The sequence below is a fragment of the Mastigoproctus giganteus genome, chromosome 2, assembly GCF_048544385.1.
Source record: "Mastigoproctus giganteus isolate SK-2022 chromosome 2, ASM4854438v1, whole genome shotgun sequence".
In the NCBI taxonomy this organism is placed as follows: domain Eukaryota; kingdom Metazoa; phylum Arthropoda; class Arachnida; order Uropygi; family Thelyphonidae; genus Mastigoproctus; species Mastigoproctus giganteus.
In genome coordinates, this window is record NC_143576.1 from 16,166,628 (window position 1) to 16,189,548 (window position 22,921).

Sequence of the window (22,921 nt, forward strand, 5' to 3'; positions counted from 1 at the left end):
TTAATTGTTATAAACAAAACTCAATAATTTACATAATTCAACATCCTCCAATATTCACATCTTGCCAAACACACAGAAACTAAAAAGGATGATAAAACAAGGAAGAAACAGTCTCTAAACAAAGAGGTCAGATTTTCTATGGAATGGACATTAAGAATTGTCTATGGATCAACTGGTTTCACATTTGCTGCAAGTTATACCAAGTATTGTTAAGGAGAATGGGGAAGAGTAATGCAAGTCTTTCTGTTCTCTGTCTGTGATGTGCTGGTTGTGCTGTATATGTCACTGCCTCTCTGACACTTGGCACAGCTTATAGCAAAGTTAGAGCCAGCTAACCCCTCATCAGTTCTAAAGTGTCCATCAGTTCTAAATCTTTTTTCCAGGATTGTTTCTTCCTTGTTTCCTCACTCTTCATAGTGTGTCTGGCAAGATGTGAATATCAGATGTTGAATTATATAAATTTTTAAGGGTTTTAATTATTTAACCAGATGAAGGAAATGTAGCATTTCAAAATGTAGGACTATTCTAATGCACAATTATTAATTAAAGCATCTAAATTACGATCCCACAATGCAGTGTAGTGTTTGATTATCAAGTTAGTTATCCTTCACATAATACTATGGTTCAACTGTTGATGATCCTGCTCGGGTAGCTAACAAACTAAATGAATATTTTGCAACGACATTCACACATGAGGAGTTATTCAGGGAGGGGAATAACAGAGGTGTATTAAACTCTGGCAGTAAGCTAGATAATCATGTAATAACTGAGAGTAAAGTGGAGGAGAAATTGTTGAAGATAAACATAAGAAAGGCACCTGGGGGTGGATGGAATCTATCCAGTCATATTAAAGGAGGAAGCGAAGGAAGTAAGCAAACTCTTAGCCATAATTATGAGAGCTTCCTTGGACTCAGAGAAGGTACCCATGGATCGGAAATGTGCAAATGTGACCACAATCCACAAACGAGGATTAAAAGGGAGATACAGGTAATTACAGACCTGTTAGTTTAACTTCTGTTCCAGGGAAATTAATGGATGCACTGGTTAAAGAATCATTGCAGGATCATCTAGACAAGACTTCAGTTTTAGCTCGGACACAGCACGGGTTTCTCATGGGGAAGTCTTGTCTGACCAATTTGATTGGATACTATGATGTAGTCACAAAGGAACTGGATGCAAAGAATAATTTTGATATCATATATTTGCATCTTAGAAAGGCTTTTGATAAAGACTGCTGCAAAAATTGGAGCAGTGTAGCACGAGGCAAATAGCTGCTATGGATAAAGGGATGGTTGAGTGGGAGAAGACAGAGGGTGGTAATCAATGGACACTATTCTTCGTGGAGTCCCCCAGGGTTCAGTGTTGAGTCCATTATTGTTTTTGTATTCATTAATGATGGTATATATAAATAAATAAATAAATTTTCTGTTTATACTCCGGGACGACCAAATGATCAGAGGAGTTCACAAGATAGACAGAATACAAGAAACAGCACCGTATTCAGCAGTCACAGGCTTGACCCCTGGTCACTCAAGGTACGTGTACTTATGCACCCGCGCGCCTGACCAACCACTAGATCAGGCTTAATGTCCAAGTTTGCAGACAATACGAATGTCGGCAGGGTTGTTAGTGACCCCAATGACAGTACGCTGATGCAACAGGAGCTAGAAAAGTTGAGCAGATGAGCTGAGAGGTGGCAACTGAAGTTTAACATTGACAAATGTAAAGTACTGCATATGGGAAGCAGTAACCCCGAGTAACGTATCAACTGTGTGGTACTACACTGACAGTGGTAGAGAATGAAAAGCACCTGGGGGTAATTGTGCAGGCAGATCTGAAGTATTCTGAGCAGTGCAGATGGTCTGCAAGAGTAGCTCGTGGTGTCTTGTCAATGATATACAGGAATTTTTCTAGCAGGGATAAGGAGGTGATTATACCCTTGTATAAGGCAATGGTCAGGCCACACCTCGAGTACTGTATACAGGTCTGGAGGCCTCATTTTAAAAAGGATGTACAGCTGTTGGAATGAGTACAGAGAAGGGCAACAAGATTAGTGAATGGAACAAAAGGTTGCTCTTACGAAGGAAGGCTTAAGTTTTGCAAATTACAGTGTCTGGAGACTAGGCACCTGCGAGGTGATCTGATTGAGGTGTATAAAGCCTTGAATGGTTGAGCATGCTCAATGCTGATGGGACTCTTCCTCTTGCTCAGAATAATCGCCTGAGAGGGCATAAATTCAAATTGGGGAAAGACAGTTGTAGGATAGATGTGCGGAAGTTTGCCTTTAGCCAGCGGGTGGTTGATTGCTGGAACAAACTTCCATCTGTCATTGTAGAAGTTGATAGCTTAAACAGATTCAATGTAGAACTAGACAAACATTTAGAGTGAGTGGATGAGTGAAATGTGAAGGGGTGTTTTTTTTTTTTTTTTTTGGCTGATGCTATATATGCTTGCTTTCTTGCATCATGTGCCCTTGCTAATGCTAATACTATATCCTTCAACTCTCACTTTTAAGCTTTTTTCACATTCTTGTTGTATAGTAATCCCGATATAAACATTATCTACTATAATCTGTTTCTGATATGCATAATGTAGTGAATCAGTAAATACAGTAGAACGTTGATTATTCGAACCACTGCCGCCCAAAAAAAAAAAAAAAAATCACAGTATCTATTTTAAGTGCACTGGTTGTTATGCTGAAATATTACAACTGCCACTTAATGCATTCGCTGCCAATTATTTATTCAAAGATATATGCAGCATAAGCATAGAAATAGTCTTGATTTATTATTACAGGAGTTAAAAATCAAATTTTGGCTTTAGCTACTATGTGGACCCAGGACTATTTCTAAGTGAAATACTGTCATTTTTTTTTTAAATTTTAATACTGCCTGCCCACCTTTGTGTTAATAATGGTGTCTACAGGCAAAAGAAACCGAAATGTGTTGTCAATAGAAGACAAGATAGCAATTATCACTAGACTGGAAAAGGGCAAAACTGTCGTATCTCTCTTGCTAAGATTTTTAATGTTGGTAAAGCAATCATATCTGACATAAATAGCAGAAAAAATGAAAATTTGAAGTTTGCTTCAAAGTTAGACAATGAAGATGGCTCTAAAAAATGAAAACTATGAAAAAAGCTAGTGATGAGAAATTAGCAGATGCTGTTTATTTATGGTTTCTACAAAAGGGAAGTCAAGATGAACCTAATTCTGGACCTTTGTTATGCAAAAAAGCGTTACCACAATTGAATCAAAAACAAAAAGTCCATCTGAATTTTAAGCCAGTACAGAATGACTGAAAATTTTCAAATCTCACCACGGTATAAGGGAGCTTTATTAGATGATGCCTCGGGAGCAGAAGCTTTTAAAAAGTCTTTTCTGAAATTGCAGAGGAAGAACGTTTTTCCAAGTATGACAAGTTCAATGTAGATGAAACTGGTCTTAATTGGAAGTCACTCTCCTGTAATTCACTTGCATCATGACACGAAATGGTTGCTGCTGGTTTCAAAGCTAACAAACAGCATGTTACAGTTATGGTGTGTGTGTGTGTGTGTGTGTGTGTGTGTGTGTGTGTGTGTGTGTGTGTGTGTGTGTGTGTGTGTGTGTGTGTGTGTGTGTGCAAATGCAAGTAGACAGCATGTTTTACCATTATTGGTGATTTGGGAATCCAAGATGTTTAAAGATGTAACGTGCCTACCAGTATGATATAATGCACAGAAAAATGCTTGGATGAATTCCAATATATTTTTGGATTGGTTTAGCCAAGATTTTATTCCAAGTGTGAAGAGGCATCGAGAAAATGAGGATAAAGCTGGTAAAGTTTTGCTTATTACTAATAATACACGATCCCACCCTCCTCTTGAAAAACTGAATTCAATTGACGAAAACTTTATTGTCAGGTTTTTAATGCCAAATGTTACAGCCCTGCTGCAGCCAATGGATCAAGGTGTTACAGAAAAACTAAAAAAGATGCAAAAAACAAGTCTTGTGCCACTTGCTGTTACCAGAGGCAGATGAAGAGGGTGTGGTTGAGTTTTCAAAGAAGCTCAACATTAAAGATTGTTGGTATATGTTAGCAGATTCCTGGAACATGTTATCAGAGGGAAATCTGAAAAAGACATAGCATAAACTTGGAGTGCTGCTGAAGAGACGGTCAAGATTTGAACGAAGACATAGGTGAGATTGTAACTTTATTTCATGGGATTTCCGGGTATTCCAAGTGTGGGCAAGATTATGGAGAGGTATGGTTAAACAATGATGCTGATGATCCTGGTTATCATATTTTAACTGAAGAAGAAATTGTTGCATTAGTCCAGGATGAAGAACATGCTGACTTTAACCAAGGTGATTCTGATGACGAAGCAGAAGAAGTAAGGAGTGGGCCCACTCACGCAGAGCCCTTCACTGCACTACACATAACAATGGCATGGTCTGAGCAACAGTCTGAATGCAGTTCTACAGAGATACTGCTATTAAAGAGGATGAGAGACCTTGCTGCAAAAAAAAAAATTCAAGATCACATATTTTAAAAAATAAACCTTCCCAAGATTCATTATACTCTTATTTGTGTGCAATTACTTGTGTTTGTTTATTTCTGTTTATGTAAAAAAAAGAAAAAAGTGTGATTTATAGTTGAAACATGTAAAACAATTAGATTACTTCAAAATAAATATAATATACATTGTTTCTTCAAAATGTTTTGGTTATTATTTACAAATCATTTCCTAAATCAGTTAGTTTTTATAATACTTCATATTTCAAAATCAGTAGTAACAACCTTGCGTACAACAATTTAATTGCAGGCCTAATTACAATTTGTTCTGTATAAACTGGGTATTCTCATTTATGTTTAATTACCTGAACTATTTGATTAACCAAACCAACCTTGGTCCCTAATAGTTCAGATAATCGACATTCTACTGTAGTTGCATATTTAATCTAATTCCAGGCCATTACTTCTCTCTCTCTCTCTAGCCAAAAAAAAACAAGTCTTCTGTCTAATAACTCTATACCAGGGATTCTCAACGGTGGTGAAAATTGGTTTGTGGCCCTCCAAAGTTCAACCCTACCCGACAGCATCTTATTCCTTAATATTTAATTTCTCTCATCTCTTTTCCCCTGAGACAACTGATTTTTAACATATAGGTATATTATATTAGGAGTGAGTGAGAAATTTTGATAAAAGGAAGATAGTGGGCGTGATTTAATTCAAACACCTTTGCCTTTCATAGGATAGGCATTAAATGCCTAAGTGCTTTTGGAGGTAATGTCTCTGCAATTCTTGGCCTTTGCACCTTTCTGACATCTGCAACCTTGGCAGCGGTGTGGTGGGCGTGGTTTATTTATTTATTCTTTTGTTTCATTGGTCAATATATGAGACATGGATGGGATGAGAAAATGTTTCAGTCTATTGTTTCTACTTTATAGGTGACAATTAGTATGAATTTATTGTTTCCTTGGTTTTTGTTTTTTTTTTTTGTTAGTTGTTGGCGCATCAGCTTCTGTGGCTATAATGCACCTTCCAAAGTTTTTGTATTTTACTGTGATCCAAGCCAGAAGCGGGATTCGAACCCGTGACCTTTGGGTTGCCAGGCAGGCATTTTATCCTTGTTTCCTTGTGCTGAAAAGAAAAAAGTGTCATGATCAATCAGGTCAAGTGCTGAAAAGAAAAAAGTGCCATGATCGATCAGGTCAAGTGCTGAAAAGAAAAAACCACATCTAGCTTATGGTTTTATTGAAGCCCATTTGACTCAAGACAACCCATGTGTAATAGTTCTTTTTCAAATGAGGCTATGAAACCATCAAGACTTTTAGAACACTTTCAAAGGAAACATCCTGATGAAGTTGGTAAATATATCGAATATTTTAAAAATTTAAAACAGAATTTTGAACAACATAACACTGTTACTTCCTTATTTAAGAACACACAAACAAATGATGATGGAATGATTGAGTCTTATAAAATTGCAGAAACAGGTAGTGCTCATACAGTTACTGAGACTGTTATATGACCCGCATTAGAGACTCTAATTTCAACAGTGATGCACCAAAATCTATCCAGTATTTTAAAAGCATTGCCATTGGGCAACAATTCAATTCAAAGATGAATTGATCAGATGTCAGTTAACACTGAAGAGCAGCTAATTGAGAAACTAAAAACAAAAATTTTCTATTCAGATTGACAATAAGGTCCTTCTAATGGCATACATTCGTTATTTCCATGATGATTGTAAATTACAAGAATAGATGTTGCTTGTAAAATCTATAGAAACTGACTGAATTGGAGCATTGATTTTTGCTGCTGTAAAAACGTGGTTTGATGAAAAATAAGTACCATTGTAAAATTTGGTACCCTGTGCTACCTCCATGTTTGGAAGACAAAGGTTTTATAGTCCACCTAAAGGAAGTATGTCCCGAAGTTCTTGCAATACAGTGCATTGCGCATTGACATCATCTGGTTGCAAAAAATATTAGTCCAGTTCTTTATCAATCTCTCAGTACAGTAAACCCCCGCTATTCGCGGGGGTTACGTTCCTGAGAAATGCCGCGAATACCGAAAACGCGAATACTGAGTTATGGCTCCCATAGTAATAAAGGGGTTCCGTTCCAAAGTATGAAATATATAAGAAAAACTAGTCTAAAATTTTGTCTATGTATGTATTATATGTACCTTCATAATATGACTATGTACATAGACAGTACCTAGTGAAATGCAAGCATATGGCATCGAAATGAAAATAAGAAACAATGTAATATTAAATGTAATATTTATTAGAAATTTCAAACAAATCTTTCAAACCAGCGTCTTTGCTAGCTAAAAAACCTATCCCGCCAGTGCTATCACCAGTTTCGCTAAAGCGTTGATAAGGAGTTTTGCGTTTTCAAGAATGATGAATGAATTTAACGGAATTTTATTTTGAGTTCGGTCTTCTATCCACAGATTTAAAGTTTTTTCCATTTTTTCTAATTTAACATCACGAGTTACAGAGCAAATTTTTGAAGCAATTAGCACGTTTTCACGGACACTACGGCGGATTTTTTCTTCCGATTTTTGATTGATCGTACCGTTGACTCATTGATTTTATAATGTTTTGCCACTGAGGAGACACTTTCACCATTAGAAATTTTATCTAATAACTCAATTTTATTCGCTAATGTCATCACCTTCTTTGATATTTTCACATTTCTCTTGTTATTCGTAGTCATATTTTTGTAGGGGTTAGAAAGAACTTGTCCACAATAAAGTCACTTTCTTCTGTTAACACACTCGAAAAAGTCTGTTTTACACTGCAAAACGGTAGATTTATCACTTTTGTAAGCATAGCAATTTATAAATTGATAAATTTATTCAATTTATAAGCATATAAATTAAAAGCAAACGACGAAACCTTCCATAACAAGCGCATAACACATAGAACAAGGATTAGCGAGAAACATCCAAGCTCGCGATTTTGCCACCCCTCTCCCCCCACCCACTGAACGCTGTTTTGACTGGGAAAGATAATTTTATCCACGCCCATGTTTTTTTATGGCGGAAAATATTCACGGCGCTTTAAAATTCACATTTTTAAGGTTTCATTTTATATTAAATCGGCGATCGCGAATACGCGAAACCGCGAATACAGATACCGCGAATAGCGGGGGTTTACTGTATACTTATTAAAACCATCAATAAAATAGTCACATAGCAAATATGATCACCTTTTCAGAAAATTTTGTACTGATAATGAAGAAGAGTATGTGAGGCTTCTTTTACATACAGAAGTCAGATGACTTTCTAAAGGAAACTGTCTAACAAGATTTGTAAACCTTTTTGATACAAAAATTAGTTTTTTAAGAAAGTGAAGGAGACACAGATTTAGCAAAGGAGATCAGCAAACACAAAAACAACATATACTATATGGCTTGGATTTTTAGAAAACTAATGAAGTATCACTTCAACTTCAAGGGAAATTAATTACGGTGATAGACTGCAAATGTGTATTAAAAGCCTTCACTGAAAAACTGGAAATACTGCATTTGAAAGCAATTTAATGAGAAAACAATTTCATGGTATGCAAGAGTTAGCTGAAATCAATGAATCTCTCACTGAGAATGATCTTAAGAATTATTTAGATCATTTGTGTTCTTTAAAAGGTGAAATGAAAAATAGATTTTCAGATTTATTTTCTTTTGAAGTGAAGCCATGGATGTTAGATCCAATTGGATGCGATGCCAGGTCTGTTAGTGAAGAAATTCAAGAACTCATTGAATTAACATGTAACAAAGAATGCAAATATAAATTCGAAAAGGTAGAATGGCTGAGTTGTGGGGATCAAAACAACTAAACTTCTTTAACCAACAATGTGGTCTGATATGGTTGAAAGTGGTTTTAGTTCAGTAAATAAAATATTAACAAAGGAAAGAAATGGAATTGATATATGTTCAAGAGGAGACATTACAATTAAACTTACTAACATCATACCAAACATTAACTTTTAGCTAAGAAGCATCAGGCTGAGGGATCCCATTGAATAAAAAGAGTAAGTATAAAGTATTTTCTTGTTTAAAATTTCATTGGGTGTGATTAGGAAAAAAAAAAAAAAGTCTAAAAAAGCCCTTTGGGGGTGATAATTAAAAAAAGCTTGAGAAACACCGCTCTATACTAACTTTCTCTCTTCTTGGTAAACTTTAATTTGGCAAGTAAGCAAAACTTGTAGCTGGATTCCATCATGACAGATATATGGCATATTACACAGCAGCAAATAAAACAAGTTAGTTAATGTATGCCACGTTTTGCATTTCACATGCATTCAATTTTTTCTTAATTTTTTTCTTAAATTAAATGAATTTTTTTCCATTTTTATGTGATTTATTACTCTTTTTCCCGTACACTTTTTTAAAATTTTTTTTATTTAGGTGGTCTCTTCTTTCCTTATATATATAGTATTGGTGTAAATACACCATAGTTAACCCATAAACTTGAGCTACGTATGTAGCGTAGAGGGCATCGTTTTAATTGTATCTCATAATGTGGTTGCCTTCACAACTTCTCATATTGTGGTTGCCTTCATGTTACTCCATTATACTTCTCATTTGTGAAGTGTATTTATATGTAGTGCACCACTAAGACAATCCATAGCAACAGTCTCAAAATATGTCAGTACCATGGTGAAAAACTTTTGTTTAGATAGTATAGCATGCAAAAAAAAAACTTGCACTTTGAAATAGTTTATCGATATCTAAGGAAAAAATGGCTTTTCTAAGCTATATATTAATAATAATGGGTTGCATAACGTTACACAAGTTTTGGATATTTCTATTACTGGTATACAAATTATGCTTTATATCTGTTAGGGACTACACACAACACAAACAATTCAAAGAAATTATTTTTGGGAAAAATGTACCTCACTCATAAGAGATTGCATCTTATTATCATTAAAGGGCATATGAAAGTCATATAAGGATTATTTTCCAATTGTTTGGTCTTTAGTTTATAAATTCTGTAAAAACCAACAAGAATAGTTTCATAAAGCTAATTTTATATTTGTAAAATCTATTTAATCTAGTAGTTATCTGCTAAACTTTTTATTTTCCAATTCACATGTAAAAATCACACAATTATTATTAATTATTTTTGTATGACAACTAGGTGTCAAGGCTCAAGACTTCTAAAAGGTACAAGCTAAAGGTTATAATGATTTATGCACCAACATCGAGCCTTGATGATGAAGAGGTTGAAGAAATGTACACCGAAATTGAGAGTCTTCTAGATGAGCAGAAAACCCACTACACTATTATTATGGGGGACTTCAATGCTAAGGTTGGAAAAAGACAAAACAGCGCAAAAAGGGGAACTATAGGAAATTTTGGAATTGGTGAAAGAAATGAAAGAGGTGAAAGACTTGGGGAATTTGCAGTAATGAACACTTTCTTCAAGAAAAGGGTGAACAGAATGTGGACATGGAAGAGTCGAAATGGATTAACAACTAATGAAATTGACCATCCTCACTAACAGAAGATATATTGTGAATGATGTTACCGTCCTGAATAACGTAAATGTTGGAAGTGATCACAGAATGGCAAGATGTACACTTCATATAGATGTAGGAAAGGAAAGGAAAAAACTGACTTGAGTAATAATACAAATATAAATATAAATAATACAAATATAAATAATACAAATAATACAAAGGTCTTTGAGATAACAGAAGAGGAGAAAAAGCAGTATGTACTGGAACTTAAGAACAAGTTTGAGCTTCTGCAGACTGCTCAGGACCAAGATATTGACGAGGAATATTACAAATTTTTGAAAGTGATAAAGCCCAAGAAACCTATAGGGAAAAAGAAATCCAAAGAAGAAAAAATTAGTCAAGAAACACTTGTTAGGATGAATCAAAGACAACAAATGAAGAGCAAGATAAACACTGACAAGGAGAAAATTGAGTATACTGAGTTATGCAAAGCCATTAGAAAGAGACTCAGAGAGGACATAAGAAGATTTAAAACAAGAAAAGTAGAACAAGCATTAAAGGAAAACAAAGGACTTAAATCAGCAGCCATGAGCAGTAATACAGAAAGACAAATGATACTGAAACTGAGGAATAGTGATGGTGTACTTATTAATAGCAGAAGACTACTATAGAGAATTATACAAGGAGCAGGGGGATGATGCCAGCAGTGGGAAAGATGGATCGCAAATTAGCAACACATATGACATACCCGATATTCTTCCTGATGAGGTAGAACATGCATTGAAGAAAATGAAGAATCAGAAAGCCCTGGGGGAAGAAAAAGTTACTGTAGAGTCGTTAAAATTGGGAGGAAGAGATATGACACAAAAACTGGCAAGGCTCTTCACAAAGTGCATTAGAAAAGGTGTGACGCCTAAGCAATGGAATAATGCAATCATAGTTTTGCTGCATAAGAAAGGAGATAAATCAGAAATTGGAAATTATAGACCAATTAGCTTGTTATCCCACATCTACAAGTTGTTCACAAGGGTCATTACTAACAGATTAGAAAGAATACTTGATGAGAATCAACCGAAAGAGCAAGCTGGCTTTAGGACAGGATTCTCAACTATGGATCACCTTCACGTAATATCACAGCTAATGGAGAAAGCAAATGAATATAAAACACCATTATGCCTGGCATTTGTGGATTATGAAAAGACATCTGACTCCATACAGCATAAGGCAATGTTTCGGGCACTGGAAAGACAAGGCATAGATACCCCATATATTATGATTTTGAAGAAAATGCTACATCCTTTATTAGACTAGACAAAGACAGTAGCAAATTTAAAATTGAGAAAGGAGTTCGACAAGGAGACACAATATCTCCGAAGCCATTTACTGCTGCCCTTGAAGAAGCTTTCAGAAGATTAGACTGGCTGCAGAAAGGAGTCAATGTGAATGGAGAGTTCCTAAACCATTTACGATTTGCAGATGATGCTGTGGTCATAAGCCACAATCCCAAAGAATTAGAGGAAAATCTTAATCAGTTATGCACAGTTAGTAAGGATTTTGGACTAAAGATGAATATGGCTAAAACAAACGTAATGATGAACAAGTATGCCACGGAAAGGGAAATAATGATTGAAGGAGCAGTAATTGCAAAGGTGGAGTCATATACTTATCTGGGACAAGTTATTAGCTGTAATAATGATAAATGGCTGGAAGTCAAGAGAAGAATAAATTTTGGATGGATAGCATTCAGGAAATATAGTCACATACTGAAGAGCAATATCCCAGTTTGTCTGAAACATAAAATAATGTACCAATGTATACTCCCCACCATGACTTATGGAAGTGAAACTTGGACACTCACCAAAAGAATGGGAGAGAAGCTGAGAACTACGCAACAAAGAATGGAACGAATTATATTGGGAATCAGACTGTTAGATAAGAAGAGAAACACATGGATTAGGCAGCAAACTCAAGTAAAGGACATTCTTATCAAAACTAAAGAACTAAAATGGTCTTGGGCAGGCCACATAGCTCGAAGACAGGATGACAGATGGACTAAGAAAAATAACAGAATGGTTCCCAAGAAGAGCTAGAAGAAAACCTGGAAGACAACAGCAGAGATGGATAGATGAAATTCATGAGTTTGTGGGTAGTAAATGGATGGCCATTGCATAAAACAGAAGGAACTGGAAAGTTGCTGGAGAGGCCTTCATTCTGCAGTGGACTGAAAATGGCTGATGATGATGATGACAACCAGTGGCACATCAGTGTAATTTTAGTGTTCAATGCGATACTCATTACACGAACCGAGAAAAAAAAATTAGAGGGAACTACGCCAATGGCACATGCTACCTACTGGGAAAGCTAACATTAACAATTGCTGTTACTCAATTAAACAAGGTTTGTAACTTCTATGTGAATGACACTATACAATTATAAAATAAATAAATAGGTAATATGAGAAATAGTCAGTCCTCGTATAACACGTGTTTACACTACACGAATTCGATCATACAAGATTTATAAATAGGAGAATGATGTCGTGAATAACACGAATCGAATTCGCTTATGCACGATTCGCCTTTGTGTTTACAAGAAATGACAGTCGAACGTAGAATCACCCCAACTGAATGCAACACAATAGGAATGAAGAGAAGATTCTGAAAATATATTTGTTTTTTTTTTATATCAGTGAAGGGGAAACATATTTCACCATAATAACGTAAAAACCCACACAATTCCAGCTATCGGTATTATCGCAAATGCAATTAGATCAAGTTTACTACCAGTTTATAACAGATTCCACTGGCAGAAACGCAACAGTAAATTGTTTTTATTGTTTTATGGTAGTAACCTCTAGAAATGTGCTTTAGTAAAATGTGAGGTGTTAATAGTGTATCTCTGCCTTTATGCTGTGGTTTATTCAGTTGCTACACGTGCGCAGTTTTGTTTATGTGTATCAAGCATGCCTCCTCATTTTGTAATTGTGCTGTATTCCCTAAAAATGAGTAAAATACTTAAATGGTGTGAAAAGGAAGCATTCTGGTGAAGACACTGCAGATTCAGAGAGAAAAAGAAAAGCAATATCAATAAACAGAGGTGGACTGGATCAAAATTTGTAGTGGCCTCATACTATGGTTTATGGACAAAATCACACCGGCCTTCGGCCCACCTGGGTTTCCTCTGTAAGGCTTATGGCCAGTCCGTCTCTGTCGATAGAGAAAAAATATGTAATTGTGAAACACTTTGAGCGAAATGAAAGACCATGTGATATTGCACATGATACAGGCCTAAATGAGGCAACGCCGAGAATTAGAAAGATGCATAAAAACAACTTTCATAGCAGGAACAACTCAAAGTGTAATTAAAATCCATTAGATCAAGACACAAAGAATTGGAAGAGATGGAATGGCTGTCATCTGTTTGGATAGAAAATCAAACAAAAAACAAGTTTGCTTATGATAGAAGCAAAAGCATTAGCAATATTTTATTACGTAATAGTCGTAATTAAATACATAAGTATTTTATTACGACTATTATGTAATAAAATATTACAATATAATTTATTGTGTTTGGTAATGTTTTGGTTACAAATGTGTGTTCAATTTTGGGTGGTCGACACCTAACCCTGTTTTTCCCATAGGGCATGTTGTTTATATTGCACGAGGGTTTCTAGGAACACAACTATCATGCTATACGAGGACTGACTGTATCTTGTGCAGCACCAAAAATACCAATAATGAAGAAATATTTGATTTGTCACAACTAATTTACATGGCCAGACAAAGTTCTGCTTTGTATCATACTACTGTGTATCTTTAAGATATCAAAGTAAGACTAAAATTTGAGACTGACCTTTAGGTTTTGTAACAGCCGGTCGTTTTGTACTTTTAATATTCAATGCTCTCAGATCATCAGAATGTATCCTATCTTCTTTATCATGTGGCAACATTACTGGCTTTGGTTTGTAAGGTAATTCTAACGTACTGAAAGAATAATATATGATACATCATACAAAATATTACATTATAATGTCAGTGAAATTCTGTAAATCCGAGAATTTATAAGATTCACAAGTAACAGAATTATATTAACATTTCTCTATATATATTAACTTTCCTTCAGTAAAATATTTAAAATTCTCATCAAACTAGCATATTTCAGCAAAAACTAACTACAATTTAGTGGGGTGGGGTGGGGTGGGGAGGGAGAAATTCTGCAATTTCTGGAGAGTTTCTGTTCAATGCAATTATGCCTAATACAAGCTGATTTTTCTTAACTTTTAAATTTGTATATGCTAAGTATCCTGTTTATCTGGTACATCCCCGCCATCCAAGTAATCCACTCCAACCCAGGTGGCTATACCGGGCAAAATAAAATCAGGTAGCCAGATAACAAAAGATTTTGTCTGTCTGTGAGCAACTCACAACAAGAGAATTGACTAATAATGTAATCTAGGCAACTTCAGGAGCAGTAGAACACACAGTGTCAGAGGTGTGGCATAAGCATCTGTGACACACACACACACACACACACACACACACACACACACACACACACACACACACACACACACACACACACACACACACACACACACACACACACACACACGTCCAGAGTAACACTAAGAATAATTCAACAAACTGTCTCCTATATGGAGAGAGAACGCACAACTTCCGCACATCTATCTATTCTACAATTTCCTCAATTTGAATCCATGCCCCTTCAGGTACTTAATTAGAGCAAGCGGAAGTATTCCATCAGCACTGAGCCTACTCAAACCATTCAAGGCCTTATACACTCCAATCAGATCATCTCACAGGTGCCTAGTCTCCATATGCTGCAACTTGCAGAACTTAAGCCTTTCTTCATAAGTGCACCCCTTTGTTCCTCTCACCAATCTTGTTTCCCTTATCTGTACTCGTTCTAGCAACTCTACATCCTTCCTAAAATGAGGCCTCCAGACCTGTATGCAGTACTCAAGGTGTGGCCTGACCATTGCCTTATACAAAGGAATAATCACCTCCTTGTCCCTGCTAGCAAAATTCCTATATGTCATTGACAAAACTCCATGACCTGCTCTGGCAGCCCGTCTGCACTGCTCAGAGAACTTCAAATCTGACTGCACGATTAACCCCAGGTCTTTTTCATTCTCCACCTCCCTGAGTGTAGTACCGCACAGTTGGTACGTTTCTTTTGGATTATTGCTACCCATATGCAGTACTTGGCATTTGTCAATGTTAAACTTCAGTTGCCACTTCTCAGCCCATCTGCCTAACTTTTCTAGATCCTGTTGCAGTAGCATACTGTCACTAACAACCCTGCCAACCTTTGTATCATCTGCAAACTTGGACATTAAGCCGGATATACCTTCATCAATATCATTGATAAATACACAAAACAACAATATTCAAACCATTCTCAGCAATACCGAGGAACTGAACCCTGGGGGTCTCCACTAATAACATTAGTCCACGTAGAGCAGTGTCCATTTATTACCACTCTCTGCTGTCTCTCACTCAACCATCCCTTTATCCATTGCAGCAACTTGCCCTTAATGCCATAACGCTCCAATTTGTACAGTTTTAAAAGCTTTCCTGAAATCCAAGTATATGATATCAAAATTATTTTTTGCATCTAGTTTCTTTGTGACCACATCATAGTATCCAATCAAACTGGTCAGACAAGACTTCCTTAACAAACCCATGCTATGTCTGAACTATTACTGTAGTCTTGTTTAGATGATCCTGCACCACTTCTTTAACCAGTGACTCTATTTTACCCAGAAAAGAAGTCAAACTAACAGGTCTATAATTATTTGTGTCACCCTTTGAGACCACTTTTTGAATTGGGGATACATTTGCACATCTCCAGTCCATGGGGACCTCCCCTGAATCTAAGGATGCTTTCATAATTATGGTTAAGGGTTTGCTAACCTCCCTTGCTGCCGCTTTCGTTATAACTGAATAGATTCCATCTGCCCAGGTGCCTTTTTTACGTTTAACTTCAACAATTTCTCCTCCACTTTGCTCTTCATTATTACAAATCATTTGGCTTCCTGTTAGAGTTTAGTAAACTTCCATCGTCTCCTTCCTTACAGAATTCCTCATGTGTGAATGTAGATGCAGAATACTCATTCAGAGTGTCAGCTATCTGAGCAGGATCATCAATAGTCAAACCAACAACATCAAGTGGACCAATCTGATTCATTCCCCTCCTGATGAGTTTACATAAGTAAAGCAGTCTTTGTTGTTTTTCTTTGCATCCTTTGCCAAGGATTTCTCATAATTAGCCTTCGCTTGCCTAACCATCTTTCTGACTTGATTACAGACTAACTCATATTTGCCATAGGCTTCCATGTCACCTGATAATTTATATGCATCTGACGCATTTTTCTTCTTTTCCACAAGCCTCTTTAGTTCATCTGACATCCATTTAGGTCTAAATCTGGAACAGTATTTCTCAATTGGTATGAAAAGCCTAATAGCTTCCCAGATTAATTCCTTGTAGGTTTCCTATTTAGAATTCACTGTTTTGAAATATATTTAGAAATATATTCAGATTAAACCATGCACACCATCAAGCATCTCTCATATTGTGCAGTTATACTTTATAACTGGGTTGTCACTATTGCAACAGGGTACCTACCCACCCACTAATGATGAAGCCAACTAGCTTAAAAACGGTGCCATCTGGATGGTGGTGTCCATCTGAGAATAAGTTTGTTGTTGTTTGTTTGTTATTTGGTTTTTAGGAGCATTAGCAACTAAGGCCATGTTGCTCTGGGGATATGCGGTGGTCATTCCCTAACCTTTCAGCATCCTCCGTATTTGGTGGTCACGGGTTGAAGCCCGGTCTAATCAAGAAGCGTGTGCTATGCACTGCTGCTCCTGCCCACCTGGCTACGGCGGCACCCTGAGAATAAGTAACAGAAGTCTTCTATACCAGAGAAGCATTACTTATTCAAAGTAGCGCAATACCTAGGCAACTTGTTGTGAAGGTATCACAATATGAGATATAATAAAATGATGCTGTTTGCATACTACCTGGGTAGCAGAAATGATGCAGATGCATTATCCATTCTTAAACAGCCTTTTCATACTCCATTTAGTCAAGAAATATATTTAAATCCTCCAATAAATCAGCAAAAGTCTTGCTAGCGTGCGAGTGACTGACCCACAAGTTCCAGGTCAATATCTGGAAAGTTAAAATCCCCCTATTACAAGACATTCTGATTTACTGGCCCACTCTATTTCTCTGCACAATTGTTCATTGTACTCATCAGAGTCATTGTACTCATCAGGCCTATAACGCACTCCTACTCTCATCTTCCCTTTCCCAGTGCTTATATCACACCAAACTGACTCAACATTATGGACAGTACAAACTGTACTGTCCATCCATGTCAACTGGATTCACTTCGTTAGATTTTATGTTTCTTAACTAACAGCATAACTAACCGCTCCTCCTTTCTATCCTGTCTATCCTTTCTGTACACCTTGTACTTCCCAAGTTCCAATTATAAGGTTGTGACTGGCTGTAGGGATGGAGCAAGAAATTTGAGAATGAAATTTTCAGTGAACCTGCCACACTTTTCTTGTCACAGAATCTTGATTCTTCCACTGCAAATATTTGTTTTATGGTCACAATGGCAGACTTATGTCTTGTCCATAATAAATGAATTCATGAAATTAGGATCATTTCCAGCAGTTCCTGACATACTTCAGTGCATCATCTGCCTTTGTGCTTTGGTTAGGACTCTTGGAATAAATTTAGCACACATGCACTGCATCTGCAAATCATGGATTCATAAAATGTCAATTTTAGGTCATTAACTATTTTCCTTATCAATTGGTGATCAGTATGCACAAGATTTCTCACTTGTGTAACACTGTCAGCAGTTTTTAAAAAGGATAGACAGATGTCCAGAATATGACACTTTTGCAGGAAACATGGCCCCACAGCATTCTTTTATGAGTTGAATAGTTTCCATAGCTGCTTTCCTAATTTTGCAGTAAAATTTGATGCAAATTCTTGGTTCAATTTTGTCATTCATTTTGACACTATAAAATTTGCCACATGTACACTCAGCAGCTGACTGTGCAATGCCTCTTAACCCGTTCTTACAATGTGTAAGAATTGGGTAAGATGCATAGCATGCATGATTAAACAGATTTTTGGGTCTTCCAGACATAATGTATTTATCTCTAATTTCACACATGGCAACATTAGTCCACGATGTGATTATACAAAATCACATTTTGTATATATACAGGTTCATCAAGAGAGAATGCAACAGTTTTGAATGCCTATATACACTGGTGTTCAAACAAAGTGCATCACCCCTTAAAATTATAATTGTCGTCAGAATAACATAAGTATATGGCAATATTTCTTACAGATTGCATCAGATAAGATTGACATGTGTAGGTGATAACGTAATATTGCATTCAGCTGTTACTTTCAGCTATATAAGCATGCTCTGCAAGAGTTGCAGTCATTCCTTGCTTGTGTCAGGATGGCAAGTTACATGCAGTTGATGCCACGAAAGAGTGCTATTGTTGCTTTAAGTGAGGAAGGATGTTCTTCCCATCATATTATTTATAGATTGTCTTGTAATCAGTGAAAAGTGAGTAGATTTCTTTCCAAACTCAAGAATACTGATTCTGCTGATAGGAAAAAAGGAACCAGATGCAAACGAGTTGACTGTGTTCTGAAGTTCTTGTGTCTTAAAAACCATAAAGCTTCTTCGTCTGAGCTGAAAAGAGAAGAGGAAGAACATACAGAATGGTAGCTTTTTTTTTTTTTTAGGAGCATTAGCAACTAAGGCCATATTGCTCCGGGGATATGCGGTGGTCATTCCCTGACCTTTCCGCATTCTCCATATTTGGTGGTGACGGGCTCGAACCCCGGTCTAATCAAGAAGCGTGTGCTACGCACTGCTGCTCCTTCCCACCTGGCTATGGAGGTGCCTCAGAGTGGTAGCAAGTGCAGTAACAGTCAGAAGATACCTCTTCAAAAATAGACTTGTAGCCAGTCATTCTTAGAAGAACCCCCTCCTCACACAAAAAAAATGAAAAAGGCCTGATTAATTTGATGTAAGGAGTATGTCAAATAGACCCCTGAGCAGTGGAAGTCAGTTATTTTCTTTGACAAGAAGAAATCCAACCTGCATGGTTCTGATGGCAGATAAACAATTCGCCGTAGACATGGTGAAGAATACCATCCACACTGTATAGTGTCTACAGTGAAATTCCCTACCAGCCAAATGATATGGGGGTGCATTCCATATTGCAGAGTAGGCCACCTGCAGTTTATAAAAGGTTCTGTAAATGCCAATGGATACCTGGCTATATTGTAAGGCAAATTGCTGCCAACCATTAGAGACCATTTCAACCTGCCATGTAACTGCATCTTTCAGGACAACTCTGCTCCTTGTAATTGGGTGAAAAGTGTAAGTAGGCACTTCTGTAGTTACTTTAGCTTTATTTCTGCATTAGAGGTTCGACAGTTATGTGTTTACATCTGTTGCAGGTGAAAAAATGGTTGGAAGAAGACCTTCTTCCAACCATTACAACTGTTAGCTGGCTGGGAAACAGCCCAGACCGGAATCCTATAGAGAACTGTTGACATCGTGTGGAATCTGCAGTTGCCAGAAAGAAACCAAAGACCCTTTGTGAACTTCATAATTCGTGTTTGGAACCACCAACTATCAGTTGATTATCTTCAGAAATTGGTCTTATCAATGCTTCGACTGTGTGCTGCTGTCAACAGGGCCAGAGGCGGTTCAACTAAATATTAGTTTGCACCTGGTGAACTTTTCATTTTGTTTTCCATTTAAAATTATACACTGAAGCAAACTGAGGGCTTCTGATAACATTTCAGCCATAATTTTTTGTGATTACCAAAACAGATAATATAGGTTGCAAATGCTCATTTTGGAATATTTTGAGAGCACCTGTCAAATATTACTTAGCTTTGCCTTAACTATTAATAAATATCTTTTGTTTATATTTCTATTTGTGATGCTAGTCATTAATGTAACATACCATCGCGAAAAATATGAGTGAAATTTCTAGGTGATGCACTTTCTTTGAACACCAGTGTATATGTATTTTTAATGTATTTCACTCATATTGGCAAGTTTGGTATCATTAAACATTTAAGTTTATTGATAACTTATTCAAGAAAAACATTCAGTATGTGATGCCTGCATATAATCCTATCTGCAGGTGTTGATTGAAGTTTACCACAACTGCACCTACTGTTTCTTTAGAGATGCCCTCAGAAGCTTTCATTTCTCAGTTCTTCAACAGTGTGGACTATATTTTCTTCATAGAAAATAATCACATGGATTCATATCTAGTGGGTGTAGTGGTCAAAACCATCCAATTGTATTGCAAAGCCATCCAGGATATTGATCAAAGATGACATAATCAGTAAAACATTCCTTAAGGAAATAAACCACATTTGACAAATGTGGTGTTGCTCCATCTTTTTTGGAAAATGTTTTTTCTTTGTTCATTATCATGCTACTTTGAAGAAGTCGAACAAAAATGATCTTGAAGGAGTTCTGCTCACATTCTGAATTAACAGTTGTCCAAGAAACACTGCCCAATTATTATAGCTGATGATGCACATTGAAAATGAACACTATCCATTTTTCAAGATGCAAAGGCATCATCATAACTGTAAGGGTTCTCACTGCCTTGCACATGGATATTCAGTTTAGTGACAAAGCAGAAGTGCATTCTGTCAGTGAACCATATGTGATGAATAACTGTGGTATTATTTTTCAAATATTTACAAAGGAAGTTAATATAAGCAGTGCATTACATTTCACTAGTATTAACAAATAGTAAAAATTCATGGTTTTTATATATATATATATACAGGGTGTCTCAAAAATATTGGTACAAATGTTTAGGGGAGGTAGGTAACATCTAAAGGAATGTGAATCGCATAGAAACCCATAACTGGAAACGTCACCGTAAGTCGGTACACGTAAGTCTGGTTTACTCATTCAAGCAGTAGTCGCCGCATGAAGAGCATGAATCGATATATGAACTGTGAGCTGACAGACATGCACCTAGTGTGTGGATTAGCAGAGGGCCCACACGGTGTGCGCTCCCATGTGGCACAACATCGCTTCGCAATAAATGTGCGGGCAGGTATGGTTGGTGACTGCTTAGTCGGCCCATACCAGTTACCATCCCGCATGAACTCTGCTAAATATCGGATCTTTCTTGAACAAGTTCTACCAGGGTTACTTGACAATGTTCCAGCAAATGTGAGACGCAACATTTGGTTTCAACATGACGGGGGTGCCTGCCCATTATGGAAGGTGTGTTCGTGACCATTTGAACAGGCGTTTTGAGCATCAATGGATTGGCCGTGGTGGACCCGTTGCCTGGCCCCGTGCTCATCTGATTTATCGAGCCTTGATTTCTTTCTGTGGGGGCCCCTCAAATCAATCGTGTATGAATCGCCTGTGGAGATGGAAATGGATCTCGTGGCGAGACTCGTCTGCGCTGCTGCTACTGTCAAAGAAACTCCAGGTGTGTTCGACCATGTCCGCCAATCCATGCTGCATCGGTGTCATGCATGCATCGCATCTCGTGGTGGAACCTTAGAGCATCTGTTGTAACCTCATGAAATGCATCTGTCTTGTACTCCATTGTTAATATTATGTCAAATAAATGTTTGCCACTAATTACTGTCTTGCGTCATTTCTGCTTCTTGTGCCTCTGCTACTACTTTCCTGTGACGTTTCTGGTTATGGGTTCCTATGCGATTCACATTCCTTTAGATGTTACCTACCTCCCCTAAACGTTTGTACCAATATTTTTGAGACACCCTGTGTATATATATATATATATATATATATATATAGAGAGAGAGAGAGAGAAAAAAGCAGCAAATTTTATACATGAACTGAGAAAATTTTGCTTCTGCACATCTAGCACATTTTCCATTCATTCTTCTGACCAACAAATTTAATGTCCACTGTTTCAGTTATGATGTACAGTATATGGATAGACTATGTGATATGTATGAAAACAATTTGATAATATAAAACAGATCTACAACACTTCCATATGACACACCCCAGAAATTAATTTCTGGAGAGTGTCATACTGGTTAGTGTTAGTTTATGGAGAGTGTCATACGGAAGTGTTCTTTTCTCTTATTCTTCTACAAGTATGAAAAAAATATATAATAATTGCTAGATTTCTGATGGTCCAATTTTAATGAAATGACAACAAATCTTTCTAAGAAGCACAAACATAAAATTTCATGAAAATTCATCCACTGATAGTCATGCAGAATGATGGACAACTGCTGGATTTTTACTGGTGCAATTTTAATGAAATTTGGGATGGCTTTACAAATAATTGTAAAAAGCCCAAATATAAAATTTCACAAAAGTCCATCCACACTGGGAGTCATGTTATTAGAAAAAAAAATAAAATAATAATAAATAAATAAAATAATAATTTACAGATTTCTACTGGTTTGACTTTAATGAAATTTGGAACAGCCTGACAAATCTTTTTAAAAGGGCCAAATATAAAATTACAGAAAAATCTGTCTACTGGGAGTTATGTGTGGATGGAGGGCAGATAAAAATATAGTGCATTATGCTTATATGCTAATCTGCCTAATGAATAATAACAGGTGAACTGTCTTTCTTTCTTTGTCAACATTGGGTTCAAGGACTGCTGCAAATGCATTTCATAAGATATGCTGAACAATGACTAAAGTGAATGTTTCTTTTAAACTCAGCTGCTGTGACAGTTGCTTCACAGATTTCTGTGAAATACAAATAATTGCTTCCTATACATGTACAATATTTTTAGACATCCTCATAGACTTCTGCCAAAAGCATACTTCTTACTGTTGATTAACAGAATCAAACTGTTCAAGCTGCTTTACTATTCTCAAAATTGCTGATCTTTTCTGC

At 36.6% G+C, this 22,921-nt stretch overlaps 1 protein-coding gene across 1 annotated transcript in view; it reads right to left on the bottom strand.

Annotated features, from left to right (window-relative positions):
* The window catches only part of Tmem131 (Transmembrane protein 131), a 448,968-nt gene that overhangs the window by 44,464 nt on the left and 381,583 nt on the right, over positions 1 to 22,921 (bottom strand). The window contains exon 30 of the mRNA XM_090388275.1: positions 13,810 to 13,940. Within this exon, the coding sequence (XP_090244401.1) occupies positions 13,810 to 13,940 (131 nt within the window). The remainder of the gene's footprint in view (positions 1 to 13,809; positions 13,941 to 22,921) is intronic.